At 40.1% G+C, this 17686-nt stretch overlaps 1 protein-coding gene across 39 annotated transcripts in view; it reads right to left on the bottom strand.

The window, feature by feature from the left end:
• Positions 1 to 1892: 1892 nt before the first annotated feature.
• LOC149305615 (regulating synaptic membrane exocytosis protein 2) overlaps positions 1893 to 17686 on the bottom strand; it is a 271086-nt gene continuing 255292 nt past the window's right edge. For 37 of the 39 annotated variants that reach the window (XM_089477182.1, XM_089477194.1, XM_089477190.1 and 34 more), the window contains 5 exons: positions 5315 to 5456; positions 4387 to 4499; positions 3333 to 3434; positions 2592 to 2731; positions 1893 to 2108 (listed from right to left, as the gene is read on the bottom strand). In XM_089477182.1, the coding sequence (XP_089333308.1) occupies positions 1893 to 2108; positions 2592 to 2731; positions 3333 to 3434; positions 4387 to 4499; positions 5315 to 5456 (713 nt within the window). Of the gene's footprint in view, positions 2109 to 2591; positions 2732 to 3332; positions 3435 to 4386; positions 4500 to 5314; positions 5457 to 9745; positions 9847 to 17686 lie in introns of those variants that run through there. The other 2 variants (XM_089477220.1, XM_089477221.1) reach the window with 2 other exon arrangements.

Here is a 17686-nt window from a genome sequence, read left to right as displayed (position 1 = left end):
TACACCAAGTAACTGCTCATTCTAAATTTCAAAGCACTGAGATTATAAATCAGAACTTTTACCTGGTATGACATAAACCCCTGAAAAAAAGTGCAAAAAAATGACTTCCGTCTTTAAAAATAGTTAACATTCAAATTTTTCATTTTTTTATCATAGTAGTTTCAGTTTCACACTTAAATATACTAATGTAGGGCGCTGAAAAAAAATAATTTCAGACATTTTACAATGGCCACGTAATTCCAGTATTTTTGCTGTAAGACTCAATTTGATGGTGAAAAAAAAAATATTTCCCATGCACTGTACAAGAAAAAAAAAAGTTAAAATATCTTCTATATCAAATACATGCGGAATTATCTTAGGTATTCTCAAGCCATGTTGCAAAAGTATTTGAACATGCCTGACATAAAGAATGGTTGCTATCCAGAGAGCGTCAAAATTGCCGGCAAAAACCCATAAAATAATGAAAACCGAAACGTTTTACAAGCGCCTTCAACACTCACAAGGTTTATCTTTTTGAGTGCAGGAGGGACAAACGTCACACCTATTTGCACCACCTTCTAGACAAAAAAAATATAGATTTTGTCTGCTGTAGGATGCAGTAGAAAAAAAAATAATTGCAATATTTGTTGGAACATCGGGGGAAACAGCAGCAGACGGACAAAGTTGTCATTTCTTTGAACTGGTCAATGAAAAGGCAGGAATGGGCTAAAAAAAAAAAAAAAGGACTTGTATAGGACAGACACAATGCGAAAATAGGGTCATGTAAGGTCAACGAAGAGGGAAAGAGACATGTACAATTTGCACATAATGTTAAACTTTACAAGGCTTGTAACTTTTACATTTAAATAAATTGTATATGTTACATTTATTTCTTGTCACATAAACAGGATTTTAAATATTTTGCTAGAAAGTATTTTTTATTTATTTTTCCTTATTTTTTTTTTAATCTTTTTTTTTATTACATATGTCTGCAAAAACACAGATCATGATTTGTTTTTAAGAATGAGAAACGTGTTTTTGTCTTCGTATCACGCTGTTGCATTCTCTCCAATTTAAAACCATGCACTAGTGAATTTTCTTTTTTTTTTCTTTAAAAATAATATAAATTGTTGGAAATGGCTGTTTCCTTCTTCCTTTTTTTTTTTATTTTTTGCAAGTTGCAGCCCAAAGAAAATAATTGTAGTGTTCGCTTAGATTTATGTCCATGCACAAAAAATAAAATAAAAAAATAAAGTAAAATTAAATTAAAAATAATGTTTCTTTTGATTTCTTACAGTACAGAAAATTCTCCCCATGAGAGATCATTAAGTGATGGGTTCTTTTTTTGTATGTATGCTGTTCCAGAGCAGTGGACTGTGTTTTATCCCTTAGTAACCGTCCTTAATAACACTGGTCTCGTGGAGTTCTGTCCACTTCATTTTGCTTTCTTCGGACATCCTATGTTTTTCTGCTTTGCTCATTTAGATCTCCTCCTTAGGTGAACCCACTCTTTGGGGATTAATATATATAAAAAAGAAAAACTAGCAACAACATGATATGTCACTGGAGATGACTTCTGTTGCGTGAAATAATTTTGTGTTTATTTTTTTTTTTTAGCGTCAGTAGTCCATGGCTTCAGATTCAACTTGAACTGAGCTTCACTCGTCTCCACTGTATTATTAAACTCCACTCGATCTTCACCTGAGGGCCTTCTTTAGAGCACAATGTGTGCAACTTCCTCTGAGAACACAGGATCGCTTGGTATCCCTAGAAACGGGCTCAGAAGACACAACATTAAGCATGCAGTGTTTACCAGGGTTTGCGACCTGTCATATTTAGTTTTCTTGTGTTTCCATGTTTGATTTTTGTTTTTTTGTAACGCTGGTTGCAGAGACAACAGTTTTTCACAGATGCTATGAACGAGCATAAGGTCCTGTGGAACTTTCAAGAGAGGATTGAGAGGCTCTTCGAGTGAGAGGAGCTAATGTGGGGTCTACCAGAGAGGAGGGAGGAAAGAGTTTAAACCACCCAATCACCATGTTGGACAGTTCCAGTTCATCTAAAAGGATTTGGGCAACACCCATGAAGGACTTGTGATCCATGCGTCCATAATCACCCCAAACGATTATCTGTTCAAACAAAAGAAAAAGAGAACAAATTACAATTCAGGCAGGAGTGGAGTCTAATAACAACAATGCGGACAAAACCAAAACATATGAGTGAAAACACAGCGTGGGATTTCAGCGAAACCTGTAATGATCCCCTGAATTTGGCACGTCAATCAGAGACTACATCGACAACTATAATATAAATACGGTAGGTAGACCGTAACCATCACAATGCCAATGCTACTCATTCCCGCAACAATTACTTTGACTGACTTGGTTTCTGATTTGGCTAATTGTATTCTTAGTTACAATTATTGACCCCATATACTTGCTGAGTGCCATCAACTCCAACAGATAATTTAACAATAATGTTGGTTTTTAACTTCCTGAATTTGTATCCAAAAAGAAGACAGTCTAATGCCCCTGACAGCCTCAGTAAAGAAGAAAGTATATGACAGCACTATGTGAGCACTTCATTAGAAAATGCACCTAAAAGCACTTTACCTGCAGGACTTTTCCTTGAGGTGAATCTTCAAAAGATAACAGTTGCTGATATAAAGGCTCCAGCGTTTTTCTTGCTACTTTTGTTTTCTTTTTGGCTATACAGACTCCATTCTCCAAAAGATACACCTTGACATAGGGTGCTGTAAGAGGAACAATAACTCCTTATAAACATTATCGTTACAGCCTGAAAAATTTACAATAAGTAAAAAAAAACTTTTAGAAAGTTGCTAATAGACATGAGCAAACGGGCAACGGATTTGGGTGAATTTTTCGGTTCATTTTTGGCCCATTCATTTTCAGGCAATTACGTTCCCTTCCCATTCTTCTATCTTCTCCCTTCTCTATTCTATCTTCAATCTTCAGTCATTGTGGTGGCGTTCTCTCCTGATCCTATAATCTGAGTTTTTTGCAAGGGGGCGAGGTCTGGCCTTGTTTTCAAGGCCAGGCCAAAAAATTTCCAAACTTTATCTCAATATAAAGTTTCTGTGATATCATTGTGCATGGCGGCTCTGAGAGTACTGAGTAGTTAAAGGATATCTGCTGATTATTTTTTTAGAAAAAGCTTTTTGGTCATGTCTGGACCTGGATTTTTAATGGATCCTATGAGATCTCAAAGCTTTCTGGATGACGTAGAGGAGCGGTTGATCACTTACAAAATGTTTTTACTGAAGAAGCATTAAGCAGCCTTCTTTAAAGCCCGAAGGTAAGATGTACAATCATCTATAATGGCTGCAGACTCACCTGGCAGTGTCTTTGACCCTGGTTTTACAACAAGACCCCGCGCTCTGATCACTTCAACCTCCAACTGTCCTTTCTTATCCACCATTCCAACCTGAATATCTCCTGCAAAACAAAAATATGTCTCATAAAACTAATAAGGGCTTCTTGCATGTGTGTGTAGTGCTCCTCCAACGTGTCTATGTTTTCTTAAGAAAAACATTTGTAGTTTGGGGTTTACAATCAGGATCTACCAATGTTTCATTTTAGAATGATCACACCGATAGGCCAATGCGGGAAGGGAGTTACATTTCTCTAAAGCAGATTAAGAAACACAGGCTTCAGCTTTTACTGTAGTGTTTATAAATAAGAGCCTACGTCAACCCCAGATCCCTTCTTATTCAAGTTAAGTTGATTCAAGGAATGCATTGTCATGGATATAAAGTGTCACAATTATGGGTTGTGTTACAGTTACGTGTGAGTCACTGCGTATAGTAATTCTGAATACATCAAAAGAAAGTCAACTGAACTTCAACTGAACGTGGTGGTCTTGTACGCATAGTGTAACAAATAGTCACAAGTAGAGTGACTCCAGGAATAGCAACGGAAACATTTTATACGCAATATCAGTATCTGACATATGAATAATGCATAACCAGCCGAGCCGTCGTCACTGTGCTCAGCTCGGTCCGGTCCGGCTCGGTCTGATCTGCCACGGTGTCAGCAGGTGACCAACTAACCACAACTGAGCCATAAGATTATCTGTCTCTGGTCTGGCAAATCTCTTTTTTCCCACAGCCCATATTTAATATTTTATTCATAGTAACTTATAGAATAAGATGCAGACACAGTACGGCAAAAAATAAATTGTCAGATTTTTGTAACTCTTACTTCCAAAGACAGGAACAAAGGGCTCAAAAATCACCTTAATATTAAACAAGCAAGGCTTTTGTCTTGAACTTTACAAAACTTTTGTCTGTTCAGAATACTTTATAGTCGCTGGAAATAAACGTCAGAACTTTGGAAGATATCTCTCCTTTTTTTTCTTGTTCTGCAAGCAATATAACAAATTGCTTACCTATTGAAGGAGTAGCTAAGGTCTGACGACCCACTAACTGTGCAGGACCGAGACCATCCAAAAAGTCGCTGAACTGGCTATCAGATCCCAGCCGCACACCAGGAAATATCAGGCTAAGGAAAAATTAGAAAAAAACAAGAATATATTAATTCATAGTTATTATTATTATTGTCACGTGGACTGGTGGAAAATCATCCCCATCACAAGACTTTTACTTAAATGTCTGTTCTGAAAATGCACATGTATTTCTAAATGTAAAAATATTTGTAGATAGTTATCTTCAATAACCTAGAACCCTGAAAGCAACCAAAAACTTTAGACTCCTAACTCAGTCGCAAACCATGAACTTCATGATGTCATTAGAAACTCAACTTGCAACTCCCATTGATTTTAATAGGAGACAAGGTGGTTCAAAATAATTTTTAGGGCAAAAGGGATTGTGGACAGACAGCGGTAAAAGAAGCAGGGGATTTGGTAAATACAGAGAGAAGACCGAGAGGGAGAGGAAAAGAGAAAAGGGGAGAGATGAGGAGAAACACCCTGAGGGCAGAGAAGAATGATATAGGAGAAAAGACATAGGAAATGGAATAAATAAAGACGCTGAGTGGTCACGTTACGTGAAAGTGTGAGGGACATTGGGGAAGAACAAACATCTGTGAATGGGGCTGGTAAAACGCAGGAACCCCATGGACTCTAGCAGAAAACCACACTAGGGGCCGACTGAGCAAAGCCTCTACTTCAAATGATTAATATCTCCTTTGTGTCCGTTGTTTCGGATTACTTATTACCCTGACTCTAATCTTAAAAATCCTATAACAAAAATACAGTATAAAAATATCCAGTGTCTGCCAGGATTCTTCCTAAAACCCCACTGAAAATCCCACCAAGCTCCCCAGGGTACAGGGGGCAGCAGGACACGCGGACGTACTTTCCCTCGGAGCTGTAGCTGTTCATGCTTCCATCTGTAGATTCTCGGCTCGCCTGCCGGGTCATCCAGTTTCTCATCTCCACCGCAAGGCCGGTTTCAGTACTTCTCTGGATGGTGCTTTTCAACTTCTTACTTCCAACTTCTATAAACATTAAAATGTTTGCAATTTTACACATAATTTAGATTCAAACCACCTGATAATACAGCGATAACATCTACATGTAACGGTCTTCACACATAAGCATTATATACATATAAAATCTTCCATGTATACCATGCGGAAAGGTATCTTAGCATTCTTTTCTCATGATCTATATGATTATTCCTCCCCGTTAACTTATATCTGCCCTGTTGTGAAGGTGCTGATCTCAACTTCAACAAGGTGATTTTTTACACAGTATATCTTTTGAAATAATTACAGTAATTGCCAAATAAAAAGCACATTTTTTTCCAGTAAATTAATTGTTATTCACAGATGAGTGACACTTCTCAATTAACACTCCCTGGTGCACACGTGGTGGGGTTTATTTATTAACTTTCACACGCAAATAAATGAAGTGAAAACAAGATAGCAACAGAAAGGAGAATGATAGCGAGAGTGATGAAGAGGTAGCAAGAAAGTGACGGCGAGGAAACAAGAGGGAGAGCTAAAGATACAGAAAATGAGAGACCTGGAAGAATGGAAGGAGAGAGAGCTGGAAACAGAGACCTTGTGAGTGAAGGAGCAAGAGAGACCTAGTGAGTGAGGGAGCGAGTAAGTGAGAGGGACCTAGCAAGTGAGGGAGCGAATGAGACCTAGTGAATTTGGAAGCGAGAGACCTCGTGAGTGAGGGAGCGACAGAGACCTAGCGAGTAAAGGAGTGACAGAGACCTGGTGAGTGAGGGAGCGAGGGAAAAACCTATAGAGTGAGTAAAAGAGAGAGAAAGACCTCGTAGGTAATGGAGCAAGAAAGACATAGAATGTGAGGAAACAAGAGAGACCTAATGGGCAAGAGATAGATATAAACTTAGCAGGTGATGGAGAGAGAGAGATCTAGCATCTGAAAGAGCGAGAGAGACCCAGAAGGTGAGAGCGTAAGAGGGACCTAGAGGGTGAGAGAGGAAGAGTGAGACCTTTCGGATGAGATGGCAAGAGCAGGTGAAACAGCGAAAGAGATCTTGTGGGTGAAGGAGTGAGAGAGATAGAAAGTGACAGAACCTTGCGGGTAAGGGAGCAAGAAGGAAGGGAGTGAGAGAGACATAATGGGTGAGAGGGATATAGACCTAGAGGGTGAGGGAGTGAGAGAGACCTATGGAGAGTGTTGAGAAAGCGCTAGCAGTGAGTGAGGAAACGAGAGAGACTTAGACTTTGGTATTTTGTTCACAAAACACCTTGTTTACAGACCGCATTCTGTAGGAACGAAACGCAGCAAACAAAAGTGCATGCGCAGTCCTGTCAGCTAGAAAGCAGCACAATGTGCTTCGATGATGTTAACGGATTAAAATCATACATCATCAGGGAACCGGACGTCCTCATCAGCCTAACGTCCAATTCTTACTACCAGTATTTGTACAGTATTAAATACATCACCGAGGACGGCAAGTGACTGGTTAACGGCGATTTCCATGAACATTGTCTCTTATAACGCGAAGCATTACTATATCAAATCTCTACACCGTGCAACAATTCCACCGGCTTAATTAGATGATCGGAAGAAATGAAGATGATTAAATTGTTTCATTACTTGGCTCAAGGACTTTTGTTGGAACTAAGCATTGTCTGATCAGATGGGGGTTATATACAAAAAATCAAAGAACACATGAAATGAATTACAACTCCCATGACGCACATCGAGACCGGGCAACATTAGTAATGTTAGTTGTTTTAGATGTTCAGCATTTAACCAAGGACGGGTGAAGCAAAGATCTTAAACACGGGGGGGGGGGCCATCCCCATGGATTTAAGTTAAATAGGAGTGTGGCAGCTGCAGTTCAACATTGATAAATGTAAAGTAACGAACTTTTATGTAAAAAATCCAAAGGTAAAAGAGGGGGAAAGGGATTTGGGAGTAAATATTGTTACAGAGCGGTTGGAAATACAGATAGGGTGCTAAAGTAGTCAAAAAGACGCAGAAAGAAGGAGGCACAGAGCCCACCTAGAGTATCATGTACAGTTCTGGAGACCCCATCTCCACAATAGTATACATATTCTGGAGAGTCATGAAGAAGGGCTTATAAAATGGCGAATGGTTAGGAGGATACAAAAATATCAGGAAAGACTAAATATACGGCTTTTCAATGATATGGTATTAGATAAATGGAAGAGCCTTCCAGCAGAGTGGTAGATCTTAATACCACGAAGGAATTTAAGCGGTTATAAGGCAATACAGACAAGACAAAGGACTTGGTTTGAGGTTGAGAAATACCCTGGAATCCACACATATTTTGTTTCAGACACTCATATACGTTGTTACCATCTAAAACATCTATTACTGAAAAATGATCGTTTTGGCCAATATAGTAAAAAAGAAAACTGGGTAAGAAAATGACTGTCGCAGTTTAATGGTGTGGGCCTTTTTGAACGTTTGATGAATCTGTGGCTGTTGAGAAAAAAGATGTAATTGTTGTTCTTATGGTCACATTACCACAATGTCCTGCGGCGAGTGAAGCCACATCGCTCTTAAATGAGCTGTATAACCACCGATAGATTAAAAGGAATTACTGTTGCAGCATCTTAGTTACAGGGAATCTTTGAGTTCCAAGATAAACTCTGGGAACAGAGGTATTGCCGGGTAAGGCTGGACAAAAAGACAAAGAAAGAATGTTTTTACTTAACTGACAGGGTGGTAGATAAGTGAAACAGCCTCCCGAATGAAGACGCTGAGACAGGACATTTCTACATGTATGGGACAGGATAAAGCTATCCTGAATCTAAGACAATGAATCTAAATAATGTATTGTTAAACCTATGAGATACTTTAAAGAGATTTCATTGCATTGTTAATGCATTTTATAGGGTTGCACTGGCCCTTTTTTTTACCAGGTTAACCCTTTAAATTGCATAGAGAAGCCAGCGAGATGAAATGCTCCATTTACCTGCAGATTCGTGGTTTAGAGAAATGTTTCCTAAAACAGTGCACATTAATTAGATGGATATTCAAACTATCTTTCACTGGGAAAACAATATTTTTACAGTTTTTCTAAATTTCTGGTGACGGTGACGGTGAATAATTTGATTTTTTGTGCCGCAGTAATTTCCAATATTGGCTTCAATACCTTGTCTGGAATTCTTCTTCATCACCAGCCACAAAAAAAAGGGAAGAAGATGGCTTCTGGGAATAAATTAAGCAGAATTAAAAATATATGTTCTGCTTTATTCTGCTGCATTTCATTATATCTTCTATGCTCAGGGGTTAATAGATGTCAATTATTTTAACTCTTCCGATTCCAAAGAGGGCTTTACGTATGCTAAGAAAAGAGTTCCGGCACTTTCAGCTATTCCATTCACAAACAGGACAGTGAATAACGCATTGAATATGTGTCCATTCACTGCTTGCTGGGCTGCTACGAAGCTTCCGTCAGGTTAGTGATGGAAGATTACAGATTGCAAGAAGCTCTCCGGAATGAAGCTGTCAAATCGTTTCTTTTATTGTCACAGAAAAACAACGACTGATGTGTAGATATTCTGTGGCCCCCAAAAGTATCCAGGGAATAGGGGGCTAGTGGGGTCAGGAGGTGTATAGGTGCCCAGCACCCCTGGACCAGTCAATGAACCCTCTGAATGGGTTAAAAACACCCAGACAAATATATACTGATTAAACTGTGTATATATAAATATATATTTAATATAAACACACACACACATATATATATATATATACACATGTATTCACACACACACACATATATATACACATGTATTCACACACACACACATATATATATATATACACATGTATTCACACACACACATATATTAGAATAATAAACCAATGTATATAACATGTAGGGTATTGGCCAGGCAGAGTAATTAGTATTGCTTAGACAAAGAAAACATTGCAGAATGCAGACTAGAAATTGGGTTGGGCACAATGTGACACATCTGGACCCGACTAAGAAGCTGAAGACTAAACACTACCCCGGGTGGGCACGAAGGAGTTAAATGTGATGGGCAATATTCTGCATCAGTTAAGACACTTCCCCAAGAGAGCCGGAGCCGTGGGCATCCCACTCGAGAACACCCGGGGTAACTCGTGTTACATGCTCCCCAGAAGACTATCATTCCCAAGATCCTTCTAACCCCCAGTCAGATACCATAGGGGGATCAACCTAAATGTGTTCTAATTTAGTGTTTGACCGTAAGGGTTAATATAACGCCGCAATAGACGGGCAGCCATGTAACGGGTTAAATGGAGCCGGGATTGTATTTGAGGGCTCGGGGTGTCTCCCGGCGGGGATATCTCACCTTCATCCTCTTCCAGCGAGTTCATGCACGGGAAGTACCCGGCCAGCGCTTCGAACGAGGCGGACAGGCTGCTGCGGCTCTGGGAGCGCTGGATGTGGAGGGCTGCGCTCCGCTGCTGCCGCTGCTCTCTGCCCATCTTGGACGAGCCTCTGTACAGAATCCGAGGCGTCTTGGCGGATGGTCGGGGCGATCGACGGGGAAAAAAGGAGCAGGAGCGGATCCCGCCGGGAGGACACGGAGCAGCCGATCCGGAGAGCCTCGCAGATCAATTGCCGGCAACTCGGAGCTTGCATGGACTTCCCTGCACGGTGTGAGCGCCTCTCCTCTTACCCGGTCACCGTGTGGCTTTAATGCCTCTCCTGCACAGTGTGTCCGCGCCCCGAGTGTGTGCTTTCCTCTCCTGCACAGTGTGTCCGTGCCCCCGAGTGAATGCTTTCCTCTCCTGCACAATGTGTCCGTGTCCCCGAGTGTGTGCTTTCCTCTCCTGCACAATGTGTCCGTGTCCCCGAGTGTGTGCTTTCCTCTCCTGCACAGTGTGTCCGTGCCCCGAGTGAATGCTTTCCTCTCCTGCACAGTGTGTCCGTGTCCCCGAGTGAATGCTTTCCTCTCCTGCACAGTGTGTCCGTGCCCCCGAGTGAATGCTTTCCTCTCCTGCACAGTGTGTCCGTGCCCCCGAGTGAATGCTTTCCTCTCCTGCACAGTGTGGCAGTGCCCCCCAGCCGCTCAGCGTATGGCTGCCTCTCCCCCAGCACTCCACGTGCTTCTCCTCCGATGACTGGCTCACAGCCCAGCCTCTCCCTGTACCCGGTTGGCATCTATAAGCTGAGCTCAGCCCCCCATACCCCAGCTGTCTCTTGGCCCCCAGCTGTAGGGACCTACAACACCAGGAAGACAGAAGGGATTATATTCACTAAAGAGAGAGTCTTCAGCTCATTGACTTTATATACATTATTTTATACATTGGCTGGCACTCTACTGTATAATGTGTAGGTCAATCAATGAGATTTCTTCACCCTTTTAGTTATACATTATACAGGGCCAGGTCAGGCTTAAGCTGGAGAACGTTGCCAGTGCTGACCCTTCCTAATGACCAGATGGATGAGTTAACCCACAACTCTCCTGCTCTCTCTTTAATGAATAAACTCCCAAACACATGGTACATTATCATGAGTTCTGAGCATTGCATGGTATGTAAATCACACATGTTCTTGTACAGTTACATGTAACTTGCATATATACACGCGTGTGCTATTCAAACTCTTCAGGTTGGTCTCTACGAGAGCCTGTAACACGCAGAAGATATTTCTGCAAAAGTCTCAAAGAGAGAGGGGGGCAATTCAATCGGGATACAGAAGACGGCAGAATCCGTGTGCTGTACAGTATTTGAAACATCAATTTTAAAGTGATTTTATCCCCGTGGCAACCGCAACATCTTTATGCTGATTGTACCATTCCATTGGTTGCTATAGCAATAAGACCACTTTGCATTAGAATTATGCTTTATAAAAAATATATATATATATATATATATATATATATATATATATATTACAATCATCATCATTGATAGCTGACCAAATGCTAAATACATCTAAATAAAGACTGGATTGTCTGTATTGTAATTTTTAGACAAAATATTTGTAATACATTTTCATCTGAAAGCCACAAGAAACACTGGATTTATTCATGTAAATAAAAGGAAATTTGACACAGATTAATTACAATAACCTGATTAAATACATTGATTTCTGGAGTGCATTTATTTACTTAATTTACAAGCTTCTAAACTATTATCCACCTATAAAAATCTGCTCTGTTATAATATGTTAGAGCCCATTGTTTAAACAAACTCTGGCATTGATTACACCCCACTCGTGGCCGAAGAGGTCAGCTACAGGATTCGCTTCTTAGCTCAGTGGTTTAGGGCGCAAATTCATGGATTATGGAAGTCTCGTCGCCCATGAATAAGAAAGGAGCAGCTATCGTTTTGCACTCATGGCAGTTGGATACATGTTTCAGGAGGTGGTGGTGGAAGAAAAATGACAACCATGGTATTGCCTGAGCTACTGTTTTCTCCCACATCCGAGGTAGTTCCCGCAGCCGTTGAATGCTGTGTAACGTTACACTGTTGCTGCATGTAGCTGCGTGTATCCAGCCGCTGGCAGCACACTTGAAGACAGGACTGCAAATTATGTTGAAGGTGCCATAGGACACCAGCCCACCAGACATTTGCTCAGTTTACCCGATGGCCAGTCCAGACCTGGACACAGATGTCCTTCAACTAAAACTCTTGCCAGGCTTTCCCTTGCCAGGCTTGACCCAGGTGGAACGTCTTAGCTACCCAATTCTACCCAATCCAAATTTATTCTGAGTCACTACGCAAAGTCCACTGGTTATCAAACTGTTTCAAGCGTAACTATGCTACTAATCCTGTTGAGGTCATACATATTTACCAACAACCAATTCATTCCAACTCACACGTCCTACTTCACATCCTGCATGAGGGGTAATCTAGCTGCGCTGTGCCCTGTCGCCCGGTATACAGCTTTACACACAAATTCAGAGGTTCAGAGGTTGGGCCGAATGGTTCATTCCATGTTAGCTCAGAAGAAACCTATACGCTTCAGGTGCACGTCGACCTATGCCCTGATTATTACTGAACAACCCGCGGCTCACATACCAACATTATTATTTTTTCAATATTTTTATTAACACGTTTATATCAAGATGTTTTTTTTAACCCCTTGATGACAATTGCCGGTTCGGGCACGTCACGGAAAAACAAGTCGTTTACGACAATTGACGTGCCAGAACCTCGAGGCATTCAGTAACGCCACAATCGGCACCAGGGGCCATGTCTGGCCCTTCCCCGGGGCGTCAACATCCGCCATACATTGTATGGCGGCGGACGCCCGTTTTAAAAGCGTTTAGGAGGCGATCAACGATCACCTCCTAAACTTAAATGGTGTTGCTGGAATGCCTCGATCAGGAGGCATCCAGCGACACCAAACACTTACCCCAGGACAGGCTGTGACCTCTCCGGAGAGCGGTCACAGCCGCAGCTGCACGTAATCTTCACCATCCGCAAGATGGCGGCGGCCCGGGAAAAAAAATAATAAAGATGCAAAAGTTCGCTAGAAGGTCTCCAGACCCTCTAGAGAACTCTGGCTCCACTTGCAGGTTGAATACAGGTACTGCATTCAACCATGCAAGTCAATGGAGCCCAGCTTTCTAATCACAGTGTGATTAGTAAAAATAAATTAAAAAATAAAATAAGATTAATAATAATTAGAAAAAAATAGTTATAAAAAACAGTAAAATGTAAAAATAATTTCCCACTGATGTCACTATCAGGGGAACCTTCAAGTTAAATTTTTTTTTAAAAAAAGGCAAAAAAATAAAATATATATATAAAAAATATATTTTTGTGAGCAAGCACTAAAATTAGCACATTAGCTTAAAACAATTCTCGCATGGAAAGAGTTAAAATACTGGCATATTAAATGCCCATGGGGTGTCTACTTTTAAAAAATGTATGATTTGATGGGGTAAATTGAATTGGCCGGATTCAACAAGGTCCCAATTAACACGGGGGGAAGGATGGCCACACATCTAATTTCCAATTAGAAAAATGCACACGTACCAAATGTGGCCTTTTAGTTCCCCCAAAAAATGACAAACCCATGCATGTGGAACGCACAGTGATGTACTCAGGAGATGTTGCTGAACACATATTGGGGTGTCGTGTGACAGCGGCATATACCAGGAGCTGTAAATTCATACATAACATAGGTGTGTGGGGGAAAAATACACACACAAAAATACTACTGCAAACTTTGAAAAAATTCTTGTGGTAAAATGTGTGCATGCAAAGAGTTAAAATACCAGCATTTAAAATACCCTGGGGTGTCTAGTTTTCAAAAATATATAGCTTTATTGGGCACACTGAAATGACCCGGCTCAAAGATGTACCAAATAGGGCATGGGCAGTGGATCCCCAAATGCCAAAGTTCAACATTGAAAAATGCGCATGCCCCAAATGTGGCCCTTTTGCCCCCAAACAGCCAGGCAAAATCATTAATGTGAGGTATCGCTGTACTCAGGAGATGTTGCTGAACACATATTGGGGTGTTTTGTGATAGTGACATATACCAGAACCTGTTTATTCATACCTGAAGTAAAATGTGTGTGAAAAAACAAATGCAAAAAAATGACTACCATAAAGTTTGACAAAGGCTGTAGGTAGATATGGTGCATGGAAAGAGTTAAAATACTAGCATCTGAAATACCCTGGGGTGTCTAGTTTTCAAAAATATATGACTTGATGGGGTAAATTGCATTGGCCGGCTTCAAAGATACCCGAAATGGCACATGGCGGGAAGAATTACCAGATTTGGAAAAAATGGCTTTGAAATAGCAAAACGCTACCTGTACTTATTGCCCCATAACGTGTAGAAAAAAGCAAAAAAACATAAAAACATTGAGTATTTCTAAACTCAGGACAAATAGTATAATCTATTTAGCAGGTTTTTTCATTACCTTTTATAGATGAGTAAAAGATTACTTTTCAACTAAAAGTTTTTCAAAAATTTTCACCATATTTTATACTTTTTTTAATAGTAAATAATATGATACAATCAAAACAATGTCATCTAAAGAAAGCCCATCTTGTCCTGAAAAAAACAATACATAATGTGTGTGGGTTCAGTAAACAGGAAAGAAGAAAATTACAGCTAAACACGAGCAGCGCAGAAATGTTAAAACGGCCATTGTCACGAAGGGTACAAAAAGTTAAATCAGCCTTTGTCACGAAGGGGTTAAATACGTATTAATTATTTATTAACTATTCAGGCGTTTCATAAGATTCTTCTAACCGCCTTGTTTCCTCTGTGACTACTCAAGCGCTCGCACCAACACATTGGCTCTCTGTCCACCTGAGTTCTATGTCACTTTCATCTAGTGACCACCTTAGCGAGAGAGCTCCTGGATGGAACTGATTCCCTGCCTGCTTTGGAAAACATCACAGAGGGATTCATCATTCTTACTTCTTCCAAAACCAATGTGTGATATTGGCCTCTTAAAGAACAGGTTGGGTTTCTTATATAGCAAGTGCTTAACAGCATTGAAACCATAGTTTTTGGTCTTGGAGATGATCGTCTTGAAGAACGCTAAAAAGGAGGAACTCTCATTAACTTCTACATTTATAAGTATAATTTTCTGGTGCATTCGCATTACAGAACTGGGCACATTAATTTCAAGGTTGCTTCGCTATTGTCTATTATTCCCACCGGTATTTATGCCCTTCTGTTGTGACTTTTTGTCCAGTACATAAGTTCACCGTGTCCTTTCTTATAGTGACAAAACACTTCCCAGAAATGGTTAAAGGGTTGAGTTCTATTACATTCAGGATTCTCACAAGACAGGACAAATTATGCTATCTGCTGATGTGTGCAACCTCAGAAAGAAAACAGCATTAAGCAAACATGTGCTAAGAGGCGACTGGTGCTCGCTGCATGGCCAGAATCACCATCAGTACAAACATTAGGAACACATTAATAATGGACATATAGACACATGCCATGTGAAATGCATATGGCTAGCATCATTTTAACGTAAACAGGAATAATAAAACCTAGACACACAGGACAATCAGTCTATAGGTACGAAATCTCATCTTTTATATATTTGCCAAATTCAAGTTTGCATTATTAGCATGATTTACATCTCAAACGTTTAGCCATCGTCCCCTCAATCCTGCTAATTCGGTGATCAATGGGACCTATATAGCCAGAATATTCTGCACATGCACACTGACTTCCAATATTGTATATGTGCAGAAAATATTAACGATGCTTCAACTGGCAATAATTATCTGCAGCAATACACAGCACTACATGTCAAGGGCATCTATCCACTTCTGCAGGATTTACAAGATAATTTTAGAGAACCAGACTTATATATATATATATATATATATATATATATATACCACATGAAAGTGCAGATTAAAAAATGGTCACAATACTTATTAGCTGGATTTCCTAAAGAAACTACTGGCATCCTGATTTTGGTGAGAAATTTCTATATGGTAAGTGGAGGAAAACTGAGCAAAACTATTTCTGACCACTAGGTGGGGCTGATGAGCTCCCCCATTGTACCTCTGCAGCAGAGTGAGTTAAACAGGCTACCTACCAGGCTGGACTGGCTATAGGACATATACCGCAAATGTCTGGGGGGGCTGTGGGTCCTGGACTTTCTACTGCAGACACAATGTAACCCATGCCCTCACATATTTTTACTTCCATTCCATCCCTGACTACTTAAGCTGTGTATAATATACACTGTAATAGTGTCTTGGACCTATTGTATTCTAGCTTAGAAATATATATTATCTAACTGGGGCTTTTTGGCCTTTTAATATATCTACTGCAAACAATACAGATCTATTACTTTACATGTTTATTCATTATTCCTTAAAAGATTTCTCAAGCCAGACAATTACATGAAACACCACACTGGTCTGGAAGAAAGTCGTATATACGTTATATATGAATTAGTGGTAGGCTTATCCTCCTCTGTTACTGTAGATACATCATAGTCAGTGTTTAGAGAGTGCAGAATATACCGGGATCTCCATTCAGTGGCTCAGACATCAGGTGGCCAAAGAACAACATTTTTGATAAAGAGCGGGGTGCCGCTTGAAACGCGTCAGATTTGGGGTTTCCTGTGCACTGGATGCACAGGTGTGAACTATGGTTTTTAATCATTAAGTAAAATAAAGCTGGAAGTTTTTTTTCAAATGCTGGATCGATCCCTTTGGTTTTTTTTGTGGCCAAAGAACAACGCATTTGGTTTAGGAGAGACTTGTCCAGGGGGCAGGTCGTTACTGACAATTTTATGTTTTTTTGAGACTTTGTAGCTATTTACGTAACTGTATAAGGCATTTAGAAAAGGAACAATGTATCTTATGAACCCAATTTAATTCTAAACACATTTCGGTTGTTTATATACCATCATGCCTACCAAACATTCTAAGCACCTAGAAAAGCGGAATGCTTAGGAGGTGTTGGTTGGGACGTTTTTCATTCCCTTGCTAAATGAATGGAAGGATAAAAGCACATAGAGACTATGATATCAAAGCTACACACCATGCGGACTAAGCAAACAATATGTTAAAAATCAGTGCTCAGAACTTCCATTTACATTTCCACCGAATACCTGAATCATGTAATCCGCTTTTTCTTGCCAATACAACGAAAATAAAAATCCACATTTACAAAAAATCTGCTGTTTTTACAAAATAGCAAAGTCTTTATATTGTTAGGAACTTCACAGCGTGCAATTGGTATGAAGAACTAGGGCAATTACAGCTATTCTGGCATACAGAACAAAAAGCACGACTCTCCTGAGTATACAAAAGAGGTGATGAGATGGGGAAAAACATCTAAGGAAAGATTCACTTACTCTGACTTCTGATAAAAAGGCTTACAGGGACCTTCAACTTTTGGAAGTCTTATATAGTTAAGTCTGGACTAGATTCCAAATTTGGGGACATACGGTAATACACATTTCGGACACTGTTGTATATAAGAAACATGTTTTACATCCAACCGCAACCACATTTCTAAACAATCTTACCAAGATGAAGATACGATTAAGGTATTAAGGCAATTACCTGAAACATTCTATCAGTTAAGGGCTTGCAACAAAATTATTCCAGTCTAAATTTATATGTTCGGTCCTTAGTCTCAGTCATCCATATGATGCTTCACTTGTCATAGTTTATACATGTAGTAATAGTAATATAGTATTTTGGGGTATAATTTAAGGCATTCAGTAGACCAAGAGACTGCAGCTGTGTTGGACATGCGCTCCATCTGCAAGGAGGAAAAGCTGGGCAAGCATAAGGAGTCTTTTGAAAATGCACA

Source organism: Sceloporus occidentalis, unplaced genomic scaffold, assembly GCF_023333645.1.
Source record: "Sceloporus occidentalis isolate IW3139 unplaced genomic scaffold, rSceOcc1.0.p SCAF_11, whole genome shotgun sequence".
NCBI lineage: Eukaryota > Metazoa > Chordata > Lepidosauria > Squamata > Phrynosomatidae > Sceloporus > Sceloporus occidentalis.
Note: the sequence above shows the minus strand (reverse complement) of the source record. Positions and strands in the feature narration are given on the sequence as shown.